This window comes from Lepisosteus platostomus, chromosome 7 (genome assembly GCF_059453375.1).
Source record: "Lepisosteus platostomus isolate fLepPlt1 chromosome 7, fLepPlt1.hap1, whole genome shotgun sequence".
In the NCBI taxonomy this organism is placed as follows: Eukaryota; Metazoa; Chordata; class Actinopteri; order Semionotiformes; family Lepisosteidae; genus Lepisosteus; species Lepisosteus platostomus.
The window spans coordinates 12,697,178-12,711,150 of NC_142617.1; the positions used below are offsets into that span (position 1 = coordinate 12,697,178).

The 13,973-nt window shown below is 41.0% G+C and overlaps 1 protein-coding gene across 3 annotated transcripts in view; it reads right to left on the bottom strand.

Moving 5' to 3' along the window:
- The window catches only part of inppl1a (inositol polyphosphate phosphatase-like 1a), a 51,179-nt gene that overhangs the window by 5,287 nt on the left and 31,919 nt on the right, over positions 1-13,973 (bottom strand). For 2 of the 3 annotated variants that reach the window (XM_088639316.1, XM_088639314.1), the window contains exons 8-25: positions 12,908-13,006; positions 11,207-11,357; positions 10,358-10,464; positions 10,164-10,266; positions 9,604-9,800; positions 8,913-9,030; positions 7,295-7,391; positions 6,964-7,102; positions 6,005-6,104; positions 5,401-5,489; positions 4,689-4,770; positions 4,386-4,475; positions 3,924-4,037; positions 3,646-3,734; positions 2,842-2,929; positions 2,278-2,433; positions 949-1,030; positions 271-408 (exon numbers count right to left, since the gene is read on the bottom strand). In XM_088639316.1, coding sequence (XP_088495442.1) covers positions 271-408; positions 949-1,030; positions 2,278-2,433; positions 2,842-2,929; positions 3,646-3,734; positions 3,924-4,037; positions 4,386-4,475; positions 4,689-4,770; positions 5,401-5,489; positions 6,005-6,104; positions 6,964-7,102; positions 7,295-7,391; positions 8,913-9,030; positions 9,604-9,800; positions 10,164-10,266; positions 10,358-10,464; positions 11,207-11,357; positions 12,908-13,006 — 2,039 coding nt within the window. The remainder of the gene's footprint in view (positions 1-270; positions 409-948; positions 1,031-2,277; positions 2,434-2,841; positions 2,930-3,645; positions 3,735-3,923; positions 4,038-4,385; positions 4,476-4,688; positions 4,771-5,400; positions 5,490-6,004; positions 6,105-6,963; positions 7,103-7,294; positions 7,392-8,912; positions 9,031-9,603; positions 9,801-10,163; positions 10,267-10,357; positions 10,465-11,206; positions 11,358-12,907; positions 13,007-13,973) is intronic. The other variant, XM_088639315.1, reaches the window with a different exon arrangement.

Sequence of the window (13,973 nt, forward strand, 5' to 3'; positions counted from 1 at the left end):
AGAAATTTAAATTGTCTGGCCTTTCAGAGTTAAAAACAAAAGGTTCGAAATTCTTACATAGGATAAGTTTGAAACTTTGATCTTGGAATGAACCATGCTATTTAGCTTTTAATAAGCAGTTGCAATAAGTGCTATACTGAAACACCATTTGGTTGCTTTCCATTCTTACAAAAGCTAGTGTCTAATCTTGGTCATGCAACAGCCTCATGTACAATGAATTACAACACAGACATGAATAGGGGACACTAGGAAGCAAGGCTGTCCACAGACCTCGTCTGTGTGGCCTCTTCTTTGGGGGTGGAGGGTAGGGGGAAACTGGGACGTCCTGCTGCGTGAGAGGGGTTCCTCTCATTCTCCTCATTCACCTTTCCCAGCGGCTCGTTCGGCTGGTGTTTGCGCACTGACTGTCTGCAACAGGACAAGCAGGGGCTGAGAAAGGGCTCCATCCCTGCCAGGTCCCCGACTTGGGGGCAGTACATGTTTCCTAATTTCATTATCTTCTGTATTAGGAGCTTTCCCTTTTACATTCATTGAGGTGGGAAGTGATCATCAGAAATGTAACCCACTGTCTCCATCACAGCCAGCTGCTCCCAGTTTCTTTATGCTTTCACTCCAGGTCAATAAAGTTGGGAAAGATCATGCAGCAGTGTTACCCAGATCCAGCACACCTTTCTTTTCCAATACATGCAAGTTCCTGGCTCACCAAATCTAAATATTGACTGGACTCACTGAAACATAAAGAGATCATCTTAATCACAAAAATGATAGCACTTCAGCTGAATAACAGCATGTTTGATGCAGCAGAGGACTAAGACTCACTTGACTAATCTGATGCTCTTACGCTGACCAAACCTGACAGAACCAGCATATCTGACACAAGAGACGACTGTGTATGTTATGTTTTTTATTGGTGATCAAGACCAGAAAAGATCAGATTTAGATGCCTACTTCACATAATCATGACTTCCCCGGGAACTGGACTGCTTGCCCTTCAGACCTCCTGTTTCGTCTTTATCAACACTGATCCACTCTGTAGAAATAAAGCACAGTGCTAGTCAGCCTGACTTTCTGGGTCAGACAGCAGTTTTACTAATTTAATTAGGGAATGTATTAAGCATTACCAGAATTAATATTAATAATGATAAGGTATTTCAATAAATAAAATCACAGTAATAATTAGATCAGCAGCTCCCAGCGTGATCCTTATGAAAGAAAAATGTAATGAGGAACCTAATTTAAGGCTATAATTGTTATTGCGTCAACCTAATATCCTGTCTTTGAAGTCAGCAAAACAGTACCTGCCATCGCAGTAATTTAAATATAAAATACAGACATTTGTGCACATATACTGCTGTGCTTCACAAATGTATTTATTGAGAAAATAAATGTCAATTTTTTTGTGCAAATGCTTACAAAATGCAGACATTTCTTTATCATGTTAGAATTTGTATATAACAGAGTATAAATTGTACTTTCTGAAAAGTGATCACTGAATTAGTTGGTCTGCAGGAAACAATTAGGTAAAAACGAAAGTAGAGAAGCAAAATGTTCATGCTACAAAGTGTTAAAATCAAAGAATGTTCTTTTCACATAGTACAGTAATACAGCCTTAATATTACTACAGTACAGTATTAGTACTGTAATATAATACCTGAGAGCAATACCATATAATTATCATTACCCTTTGATATTAATATTGCAAGCTGCTGTGAAGGTTTTATGGCGTCTTCTGGGTGTTGTTTTACTTTATTAAATAATTCTTAGGCATTTGTATTATTTTACATTACTTTAAGGAATATTGGAATATATGATATAGCACTGTTAATTGTATTGTACATTATAGTTAATATGACGTGCATTTGAAACAGATGGCCAGTTCTAGTACTGTGTTGCTATAAACTCTTTTGTGACTCCCAAGGTCTTCATTACTCCCAATATATTTAAAATCACCCCAGTCATCTGGCACTTCAGGAGAATGGTTAGGCAGCAGTATGGAGTGGTGGTTAAGGCTCTGGTCTCAGAACTGGTAATAGGTTCAAATCCTTCTGTTGTTCACTGAAGTAAGGTACTTCACTCCCAGCTGCACCAGGAAAATTCCCTGCTGTACGAGTAGTTCAAATATAAGTCATTTTGGGGGGGAATCAATTCTCAAGTAAATAAATCAAATAAATTAATCGCTGTTTTATTGGAAGCCTTTTTCTCTTGAAACATCCATTTTGACTTGAGAGCTTCTCTTTCTCCTGACCCTTCATGCGGTTAAAGCAAAGCCAGCCTTACCGTACAGTCGCTCTCTGGTGCCCACCCTCTCCGATGGCACGCGCACCCTCATCGAGCCGCGGATGTTGCCCGTCTCCTCCCCCCGGTGAGAGAGGTAGGTGTGGAACTGCTGCGCCGTGCTGCCGATCATAGACTTCAGAGCGATCACACATTCCCCTGCAAATCAGAGCACAAAGCATCACCGCACAGCTCGGCTCAGCTCGGCTCATCCTTTCCACACTCTTCGCTCTACATAGAGAAACATGCCAAACGCATTCCACAGCATTGTGTAAGCACCTTAGATTACAACAGATTTCAAGCTATCTTCCCTTTTCAGCACAGTTGCAACATATCTTGCAGTCATTGCTCACTTTTTCAAAACTCTTTTCAGAGCATCTAAGTTATTTTCCTGTCCTTCACCTGCCATTGATATAATAACAAAAATAATGGGCACCTTGTGACATCTGCTGTTTGAGATGTGGCATTACAGAATGTACGTATGAAGAACTTTTACCACCACGTCAATCAGAGACCATACTATGCAATGTGCTACTAAGGGGACTTCATAAGAAAAAAAAAAATTACCATAAGATTCGTATCCATCAAGCGATTTGACAGTTAGCAGCAGATGCTGGTCCTGCAGGTATTCGATTTCCGAAAGGATTGGCTTCAGCTGGAGAGAAACACTCAGGTCAGACAGATAATGGCAATGCACAGTTCTCTACACTGATGGAACAGGGCAGAATGCAGCAAGCCCCACAGATAATCACTAAAAATAACAACAACCAGAGAGATTCAAACCTGTTTCTTCCAGCTACTCATGCTATATTTCTCTACATAATAAAATATAAAACACATGCATGTATCCACCAATTTTGTTCTATACTGAACACCATTATCAAATTATTTTGCCAGTGTACAATGCGAAGTTTTAAAATCTCAGCATTAAGAAACCACAAATTGGTAAAAGTACTCCAAAGTCAGGCTGCTCAGCAGGGCCCTGCAGGTTCATGTTAAGACAAAAAGCCACATACCCTTAACATCAGTACCCATGGCACCTTTCGGATGCAGTTCCACTGCATCAGTCTTTCTTGGTCAAAACTACAAAACGCAATGTGATGGGATATACCACAAACCTGTACTACCGTTTACTCACCAGAACAGAACACGGAGAGAAAAAATGTACCTTTATATCACAAAGCCTCTCCAATTTCTTAGCCTTTTACACTCGGCCACAAATAATTACAACGGCTTTCCTGAGGCAGTTGTTTTATCTAGTGAAGTAGCTTAGCACCAAATGGCCAGACCACAGCCTTTCTATGAAGAGCAGAGTCCAGAGGTCAAGTCTCTGCTGTGGGGTGTGGTCTTGCGCAGAAGCTGGTCCCTTACCGTTGTCAGCTGCTTCGACGACCAGCCCACTCGCAGGAAGTTCACGTTGTCGCTGCTTTGAGTGTCGTTCTCGTAGCTCTTCTTAAACTCTGCAAAGGGGGGGGGGGGATGGAAATGATAAAATTAGGGAAACCTGAAGGACACAAAGGACACAAAAAACCCAACACACCTTGAACAACCATTGTCCATCCACCTCATCCCAATCCTGCATCCTCCGAAGAGAATTCAATCAGTTCAATCTAATTAAGCCCCAGCTCATATCTCATTATAGGACATACCCTCCAGGCAGGTGGAGTAGAATTCAATGAAGAACTTGGTGCGGCTAGCGGTCTTCACGATGGCTTCAATGTTCTCAAACTCAATATAGGCCTGCTCTGACGATTTGGGCAGCCCTGCCATTGACGAGCAGCAGGCACAGCGGAAAACGACACCACAATGAAAGTGAGATTTTAGCATTATTTCATGATGGGAGGTTCTTACTTTTATTTAATTTTGTGAATAAAACAACTACAAGAAAATTAATTTATTAAATTAATGGGTTATTAAGATGTCAAAACATGCAAAATAAAAAAATGAATTATAACCATCTTAACTCTGATAACTGAAGCTGAGGAGTAGATGTTCTAAGCTCTATTTGCATTACAATTACACATAAGAGGACTAATGCTGAAACTGCAATCAATACATTTATTTTTTTAGGTCCTGACATTTTCTAACTGTGAACTTTTAGGATCACCCACCTTTCTTAGAGACAAACTGAGAGGTCACGCCCACCTCAAATGTGGCAAACACTGGAGAATGATCACTCGTTACGATCTCATCCGTACAACCTGGAGTGAATGCAGAAACAGGGTTCATGCAGAAAAAAAGGAAATTTACAATCCCAAGGAATATCAATATTATCAACAGTGAATAAACAAAGCCCAGTTTGATTAAAAAAGCTGGGGCATGTGTCAAAATTCTGTCAATAATGTAAGCTTCCCTCTGCAAAAAAATGAAATCAAAACGTGTGCAAAAACTTTGGACAATATTTACACACATACCATAGGAGTTGCACACGATATGAGTTTCAGGGTAGGACTTCCACAGAATTCGGTCGCACCAGGAAGGAACATTTGTCCGCATCTAAAACCCACAAAAACACCAACGTATATATTGCAGTCTGTACAATCATGTCTTTTTATTAAAACCACATCCTTTAAGGCAACACCAGAATGAGTCTGCAGCTCAGAGGAAAGCAAAATGATGACCCGATTTTCCTGCTCACATCATTCAGTGCTATAGCAACTTACAGGAAGACCATTTGCAACTACCAGAAACAGAACAGTTAACGTGAACCTTGATCCCCAATTTATTTGCTTTGTTTTGTAAGAACTGGTACCTCTTTCATCTTCAGTCAGGTTCCTGAACACTAGTGTCCACACCAGTGGACACAAGTTGTCTAAGCTTTGGCGGTATTTTCAATTTATCAGCATTTTATGCCTTTGTAAATGTATGACATGTTTTCAGTTAAAATCAACAATTAAATCACATACTGTATTTGATTTATTGTGGACCCTGTGACCTTAGGGTAATGAAGGTGGGACTTCCCATCAGTGTATCCAATTCTGCCACCTATAACTAGGTGGGACTCTCTAAAGCGAACATGGAATAAAGGAAAATAAGAGGGGGTGGCTGTACATGCTCCTTTCAATGAAGCATCACCACCTCCTATCAGCCACCCTGAACAACGTTAACACAAGGTGCACATCTTACCCCTGTTGCTTTCTGTTTCTGCCACACATAGGTGTCCCGGGAGCCCCTCTCATAGCGGTAGGTAGGGGGATATGATATCTCATCTTCAGCTGAAAGGGCAGACAGAAAGACTCTTTACGGTGTAGCAGCTAAGGGCTGTACTATATAACTACACTTCTGCATTCCCTTGAGGTTCTGCACTGTACAGGGTCTAACACAAGAATATCAAACATTGGACTCCAACAAATGGGGCAAAAACACATAGAATAAATGTATATTAGACTACACACAGATATCTGTCCACTATAAGACACGCCCACCCAGAGCCAGCCCTGAAAGCACAGGTTACAAGGCAGGACAGAGAGCAGGTGAGTGTTCTTGCTCTACACAAGACACCAGTCCTGTGAGGGGCCATGGAGGAAGGGACAACTTCGAATAGCCAATCCAAACCCAGCCTGCATGTCTCTGAGCAGTGGGAGGAACTCTGAGCACCTATAGAAGACGCATGCAAACAAGGAAAAAACCTGCAAAGAGTCAAATACGGGACCCAAGAGCTGGGAAGTAACAGCACTAACCATATAAATATACACACAAAGTACACACACACACATCAACATGAACACACCAAATCGCAGGAACACTTTGTTCTTCTCTCTCTCCAGGTTCAGCTGATCTACTTTTAGCAAGGGATCAAACTCCTTCCTGTTGATGTAATTCAAGATTTCCTGTGAAAACAATATATACATATTATTAATGAGAATAACAGGAGCTGCATACTCTCCTCAGTATCACCAACTACGCAAGTTAGCAGCTGGTAGGTATGCTTTTTAATGTTTGGCTGGAATACCCTCAGGTACATATTAAATTTGTTTTGGAAGAACTGAGCCAGAGAATAAAAACTGTTCTGCTGAACACACATTGTCAGGACATTTACTTCTTCTTCTTCTTCTTCTTCTTCTTCTTCTTTTTCACAGCCTTAAGTCCCAGACTGTCCTGGGGTCAGCTGCTTTGGTTGCTCTTCTCCACTTGTCTCTGTCGACCACATCTTCCTCACTCACTTCACATACCTCCATATCTTTTCTCACAAAATCTATCCATCTCTTTCTAGGCCTGCCTCTTCCTCTGTTACCTTCCACCTCAAATTCCATTACTCTCTTTGTAACTTCCTCAACGTCCCTCCTCATGATATGTCCATACCACCGTAACCTCGCCTCTCGCATCTTCTCAACCACATCCACCACCCTACATCGTTTACGGATTTCTTCATTTCTGATCTTATCCTTCATTGAAATCTGCAGGACATTTACTGTAAATGCAAAATTGTCTGTTTAGATTTAAAAAATGAGAACGGAGCAGTTTTGGTTGAAAATGAAACACCTTCTGCAAACAATACATTCATTTTTCTCCTGTGCTATCACATTGCAGAATCAGCCAACTGAACTGATGCTCCGAATTACAAAACTTGAATTGTCTTCATGGTGAACTGCAGACCCCCTTCTATTAACGGGAGACCCAAAACCGTCTAGTTTTCTCCTGATATTCAAGGCCACAGAATCAGGGAGCCACTGATCTCAGGTACTGCACCTGTATGTCCATGTCCAGTCTGTAATTGAGGTCCCCAAACCAGAAGAGATGAGTGAATTTCAGTGAGATATCAAAGGAGCTGAGCTGTTTGTCTCCCAAGGACAGGAGCCGGAGGATGTCAAGGTAATTCTGGTTTCGTCTGGGGACAAAAAAAGCAACACTTACATTGTTACTACTAAACACAGCTTATTATTTATTTTCATTCTTATAACTGATTGATGGGTGCGATTTGCTAACCTTTAAAAAAGTGCTGGCATTGGTAACGTATGATGTGCAAACTATCACAATTGTTAACATAAACCCACTCAATGGAAGGAATGAGCAGTGTTACCTGGCAACCTTTTCATTGCCCGAGGTCAGGTGGCAGTTGACAAATCCAAAGGATGTTCCATTGAACATGAAGGAAACACCGACAGCACCTTTGTTACCTAGTGAGAGAGTGAGACGACAATTACCATATGAAGCCTGGAGGCACAACTTCTATTTAAAGCAATGACACTCCGCCTATGCCCCACAGCAGTACTTTGTTGCAACCAGCTCTTTAACTTTTCAATTTTCAAAACAGCAGACTGGAGGGGCAGCGGGTTAAGTACTGCTGATTTAAAGTAACACAAGTACCAACGTATGGAAAGATTGAGCCTTTACACACTTTATGTAGAAACACTTACAGGAACTCCTTTCAGGATCTCCACTTTACAAGAGGAAAAAAGGGCATTATTCTTCTGACTAATCTTTTGTGAAGGTAAAGTCATAATACATTAAAAAGGGAGAAACAACCTTACCCAAAGGCAAATAAATTTGTATAAATTACTTGTGTTCAGGCCTCTCCATTCTTGGTAATTATATACTTATTGCCTACCCCATTTACTGTAAATGGTAATTAAAAATATTCATTACCCTCCAGGTTTCAGATGTTATTTTAACTATAATAATTTTAATCATAGAACTTGAGATTATTGTACACAAGATACATCTATTTTCTTTTGGAAAGAATATTGGCCTGGCTGTTTTATTTAGCTGCTGGCAAAAATAAATCCACAAGCAGAATCCACTTATGATGTGAAGTGAAAAGTACCCAAATAATTAACAAACTTTTTTGTAAACAGGGAAAGAGAATCGACCAAAGGTAAGCTTCAAGGGACATCTTGTGGTTTAATACAAAAGTCAAAAGAGAAGAACCGATACTGATATTCTACTATAAAGTCACTGTGTCGACTATATTGTTATTACAAGTCACATAACATGCAATTATTATCTATTTTGAAAAGTATGCTGCACTCACACACATCTGCTTCCATCACATTTTAACTACAGGAGCAGGCCTAACTCAGAATTGTAAGATTACAAATCCTAGAAAAAACAATTCTTCCTATGACTACAAATGTCTGAGCAGTGTCTGGGCTGACTCAGAGGAGTACTGTGGAAGTGCACCAGGAAGAATATACAGCAGTCTGCATGTACCTGCATGAGTAGGAATTATAAGGAATTCTGGAGCTTGTTGGGACAGAGGGCAATAACCAGCGGTCCAGAAGCAGTTATTGAGCTCAACTTTTCGAAAACATGCTGAGCTCTCTCAGCAATAAAGGTAAGAGGCTGTGGGAAAAAAAATGCTGCTCTGTGTTAATAGAGACTGTTTAGCATACTGTATGTCATTTTAGAAATTGTGGGTGACAGTACTCAACTATGTACTGTTTAGAAGTTGTACTGACAAGATATTGAAAAAAAGTTGCTTTTGCATTACTTTTGCATTCATGTTAGAGAGCTTAGGTAATGTTATTTACCTGTTCGATGTCATTACATTAAACCTGTAATGTTTCGGCAAGGCATGGCTCGAGCTGTCACAAATGGAAAATTTCCCATAGTAAAATTTACAGCAGGTCGGTCACAGAGGTCTGCTGTTACCATGGAGCTCCTGCCTGTGGTCTCAGCTGGTTCAAGCCGGAACTTACCCAGCGTGTTGGCAATCCCAGTCTTAACGCTGGACATGCCCACATGGCTGATCCGGTTCTCATGTTCTGGTTTCACAAGGACAGCAATCTTTATATTCCATAGTGTCTGAATAGCAATCTGAGGAGAAAAAAATAATCGAAAGATTTAACACAGGAAAAAGTCTCAATTAAAACAGCAGTGTCTAATACAGTTCTTTAGAAAATGATTTGGGGAAAAAAGTATTTGTGCTCAAAAAGTTGATTTTGGTCCTATTCAATGATTCATACAGCCCAAAACAGAAATCATATTCAGTGTAGACAGCTCCAAATGGAATACAGAAATACAGAAGACTATTAACAAAGACTGTTTCAGCTGAGAGCGTAGCCACCAAAATAAGAGTTGCTTTAAAATAGATAAACTGTTAAAATTTAAATGATCGCAAACATTCACAAGATCTACTAAAGCAATTACCTTTTTCAGGGACAACACCTTGTTTTAGCTCCTTATGTTAAATTAATTTCCAAGGTATTTCATTCACAAATTCAAATGAGTCTCAATTACATCTCTCATCTTTAACAATCAGTTTAGAAGAGAAAAGGCAAAGCTATTTAGCAGTGGGTTTCTTTTGCCTTCATCAGTTTCTAACAACTTGGCACTGTGTGAAGTGTGGTGTCCGATACCACCACACTGCACGAAGTCCATCTCACTCACTGGTTTGAAGTCCATCTCCGTGCACTCCTTGAGCACCCCACGCAGGGTCTCCACCCACTCCTTGTCGCAGACGGAGTTCTCCTGAGTGCCGAAGACATAGATGTCGTGAGGGATGGTGACCGTCATCTCATCCAGCGTCTTCCCCAGGCCCCGTGACAGAATCCAGGAGCTCATGCTCTTGGGAGGAGGTACACTGCCTGGAATAGAAGAGAGCACCACAGTGTCTCTCTCAGCTAGGTCCGATTTTCACATGTAATCTATTAACCTGGGACTAATGCAATAACGACTCATTTATACTTTTCAGACCCATTTTAATCTCTGTAACCTGTAATAATAGGTTAAATATTGCATTGATATTTGATTTACAATGAACATTAATTTATCATTAAAAATAAAACAATAAAACAATCCTTTTTCTGAGTATTAAGTGCTAAATATTATAATGGTGCCCTTGATGAGATGAGATGAGATGAGATGAGATGAGATGCATTCTAGTTGAGACACATTTTAATTTACACCTCTGCAAAGACAGATGGTATTGCAAATGACTGGATACATACCCATATTCCATGTCCCAATGAAAATGGATATCATGTCTGGCTCATCTTGATTGGAATGTTTATTCTTCATGAGTTGTAGAAGCTGGCAAAAGGCTTCCCTTTTCTGATGAAATGGACAGACGAAGAAGAGGACATTAACCTTTTCGTGGGTTTGCCTTAGTGTACCAAAGTGCCACGCTGAGGCATCCCCTTACCTTGGCACTGGCGAAGATGAAGTCCTTCCTTTGGCTCTTGTCCTTCTCCTTCTCAAACACGATGCCCAGCTTATTCTGTACCCGCTGGGATTTGATCAGCTGCCGAACTACAGAGATAATTGTTCACAGAGGTTAGGGTGGCGAACACCATATACTGTGGGGGTGATATAGCCAGCAGCTGTATTACCCTGCAACTCACAACTGGCAGCCCACTGAAGTTGATCAGAAGGCCAGCACATGGATGGGAGACCTCCTGGGAAAACTAATGTTTCCACTGGAAGAGGTGTTATTGGGACCAATAGGGAAAACTCACCCTGTGGGTTGTGTGGGTCCTAATACCCCAGTATAGTGACGGGGACACTATACTGTAAAAGAGCGCCGTCTTTCGAAGGAGATGTAAAACCGAGGTCCTGACTCGGGCATTCAAAATCAGAGTATTTCTCAAAAAAAGTTGTGGTGCTAACCCCAGTGTCCCAGATAAATTTCCTCCTTGGCAGTCATAATGTCCTAATAATAATGTCCAACTATCAGTTGGCTACATTACTAATGTGTGGTGAGTGTACTGGTGAAATTTGGCTACCTTCGCATCACCCAGGTGGGTGCTGCACATTGGTGGTGGTGGTGGAGGGGAGTTCCCATCACCTGTGAAGCGTTTTGAGTGGAGTGTCCAGAAAAGCGCTACTGTATATAAGTGTAAGGGATTATTATTACCATGTGCCATTAGAGACAAGCTTGTATCTGAACCATTCCTTGATCTTTTGTTTAACTGCTTTAAATGCTTGACATTTCTTTTATTTAAGCTAAGTAGTCTTTTTTATGGCGGGTGGTGGGTGTGTCTGCAGCTCTTACTCTTATCGTGAGTGAAGGTGTTCCAGTCCTCCTGAGAGTCCTTCACCTTCTTCATGACCACCAGCTTGCCTCCCTCCACATCCACGCTCAGCGTGTGCTTCTGGGATTTGCCGATCTTGGTGAGGTCTGCCAGATTGACATCCAGCTTCACCTGGCAGGTCAACAGCACAACCAGACGTCTCAAAGTCAACCCAGGACCCCTCCAACAAAATTACAACCTCGCCCACACAGGCTATGATTACAACAATGAATATGCCAGGATGACATCTCTTTTCACCCAACAACGCTCTTGTTACAAATCATTCAAAACAGTTTTCTGCAATCTGCAACCTGCACACACTGTATGGGACCCGAAATGAAATGAACACAGGGAAGTGCTGTAAGGCAGCCATGAAACTCTCAAAAGTTATATTAGCAATTTCTACAACATGGATAAAAATTGATGACTTTAAAAATTTGGTAAAATCGCTAGCATATCTGGTGCATTGTTTTTTCAGTAAATTTTTTCATTTCTATCATCTGGTTTCAAATATCACTGAATCAGTACAGAAACGCATTGCTGGCAACAAGGAAAAATTTTTTTGCCCACTTATCTCGTAATTACGAGAAAATTATCTTGTGATATTACAATTGTCATAAAATACCTATAATGTCAGTACGTGCGGACTTACAGTTTTAATCAGTGGAACCACCATTTCTTTGATCTCTAAATGACACAAAACTGGTCCTCATGCCTATAATGATTCTGTTCATATTTCCTAAAAATTGCAAGATTTCATTATGACTAAACCCCAATCAAAAGTAAATCAGTACAAATTCTGCAGCGCTGGATATCGATGCGATCATTAAACCGAAAGTTCCAGCCAAGTTCACGGTAGCTTCTACATGCGCTCAATGCACAACGCAACGGGTTGTACATACACTGAAGTAATTATTGCTATCTCATAATTACGAGATAAGTGGGGCATATTTTTTGTCCTTGGTGGCAGCAATGCGCTTCCATAAATCAGAGAAGGATTCTCAGTGTAAGTTCATTTAAAAGTTAACCAACAGGGGGAAGTAAAAGCCCAATCAGATGTTCACAGCTTTCCACTAGCTTGCTAGATAACAGCTGTTCTTATTTTGGAAGCACAGAGACTAAAAATAGCATGTCGTTCAAACACGAAGGAATGATCTCATCATCCTGTGAAACCTTGTTATTTTTCTAAAAAAAAAAAAACAGATCCACTCAGATTCTCCCTCATCACTGAGAAATGGACCAGAACCAGTATTCACCTCGTCATGTCTGCATGCACTCTCTCCCACCACACACACTTCTCTCTCACAGAGGAAATGACTAGCAATGGAAGAGCTCGCCAACACTAACACTAAGCTTACAAATAAAGAAACAAACAATTTCACAGCAGCACGACAAAAATAAAAACCGAGATGCCATGTTACTGCCAAGTGCAGCAAAAACCAACCATGAACCCAAACAGATTCTTTAATACTTTCCAATATGTTCAGCTCTTACTAATCTGCATCTTTTCATAAAGTCAACGTAATAACATTGCAAGTGGCTTAATTACAACTCCACACTCAGGTGAAGGATTACAGGCCCACTTGTCTGTTCCACAGACCAGGAGGCACAGGTATGCCGCGTGTAACATTTCCGCTGGGAGCTGCTCGGTCCGTGTCGATGCTCTCAGCAGAAAGGCTCACCTCAAAAGCCTGGATGGGAATGACTTTGCTGTGCTGTGTGAAGAGATTGGCCGGGTTAGACAGGGACGTGATGCTCATATCCTGAAGAGCCTTCAAGGCCTGGAGCACAGGAAATAGAAGCAATCAAAGGAAAACAATCAAAATATTAAAAACACATATGTGGCACTTTCATTTCACCTCTGATTTCTGTTGTGAAGGCTGTAAATTCGTGTGTCCGAAGAACAGTTTAATTTATGGTGGATTTGATACATTTCTTTCACTGAAGCTAAGCAGGTTTGAGCCTGGTCAGTACCTGGATGAGAGACCTCCTGGGAAAAACTAAGATTGCTGCTGGAAGAGGTGTTAGTGGGGCCAGCAGGGGGCGCTTACCCTGCAGTCCATGTGGGTCCTAATGCCCCAGTATAGTGACGGGGACACTATACTGTAAACAGGTACCGTCCTTCGGATGAGACGTAACAAACCGAGGTCCTGACTCTCCGTGGTCATTAAAAATCCCAGGGCGTTTCTCGTAAAGAGTAGGGGTATAACCCCGGCGTCCTGGCAAAATTTCCCATTGGCCCTTACCAATCATGGCCTCCTAATAATCCCCCTCTATGAATAGGCTACATTACTCTGCTCTCCTCCCCACTGATAGCTGATGTGTGGTGAGCATTCTGGCGCACTATGGCTGCGCTCGCATCATCCAGGTGGATGCTGCACATTGGTGGTGGTGGAGGGGAGTCCCCATTACCTGTAAAGCGCTTTTAGTGGAGAGTCCACTCAATGTAAGCAATTATTAATTATTATTATTGTCCATCCTTTATGAATGGACAATAAGATAACTGTTAATACATTTATATAGTGTTACAGATGGAACAAGTTACAGTACATTCTGTAATTAACCCTAAAGTCACCCTAAAGTCAGGGATATGGTTCAGACTAGACTAGGTCTTATTACTAACCTATAATTAATCTGGAGTAAAGACTGGTTATTTAATAAATCAAAAATTATATCTTCCTATTATCAATGTTTCAAATGATCAAAATATTTCTAAATGCCTTAAATCTAAAATGTTGCAGTGCATTT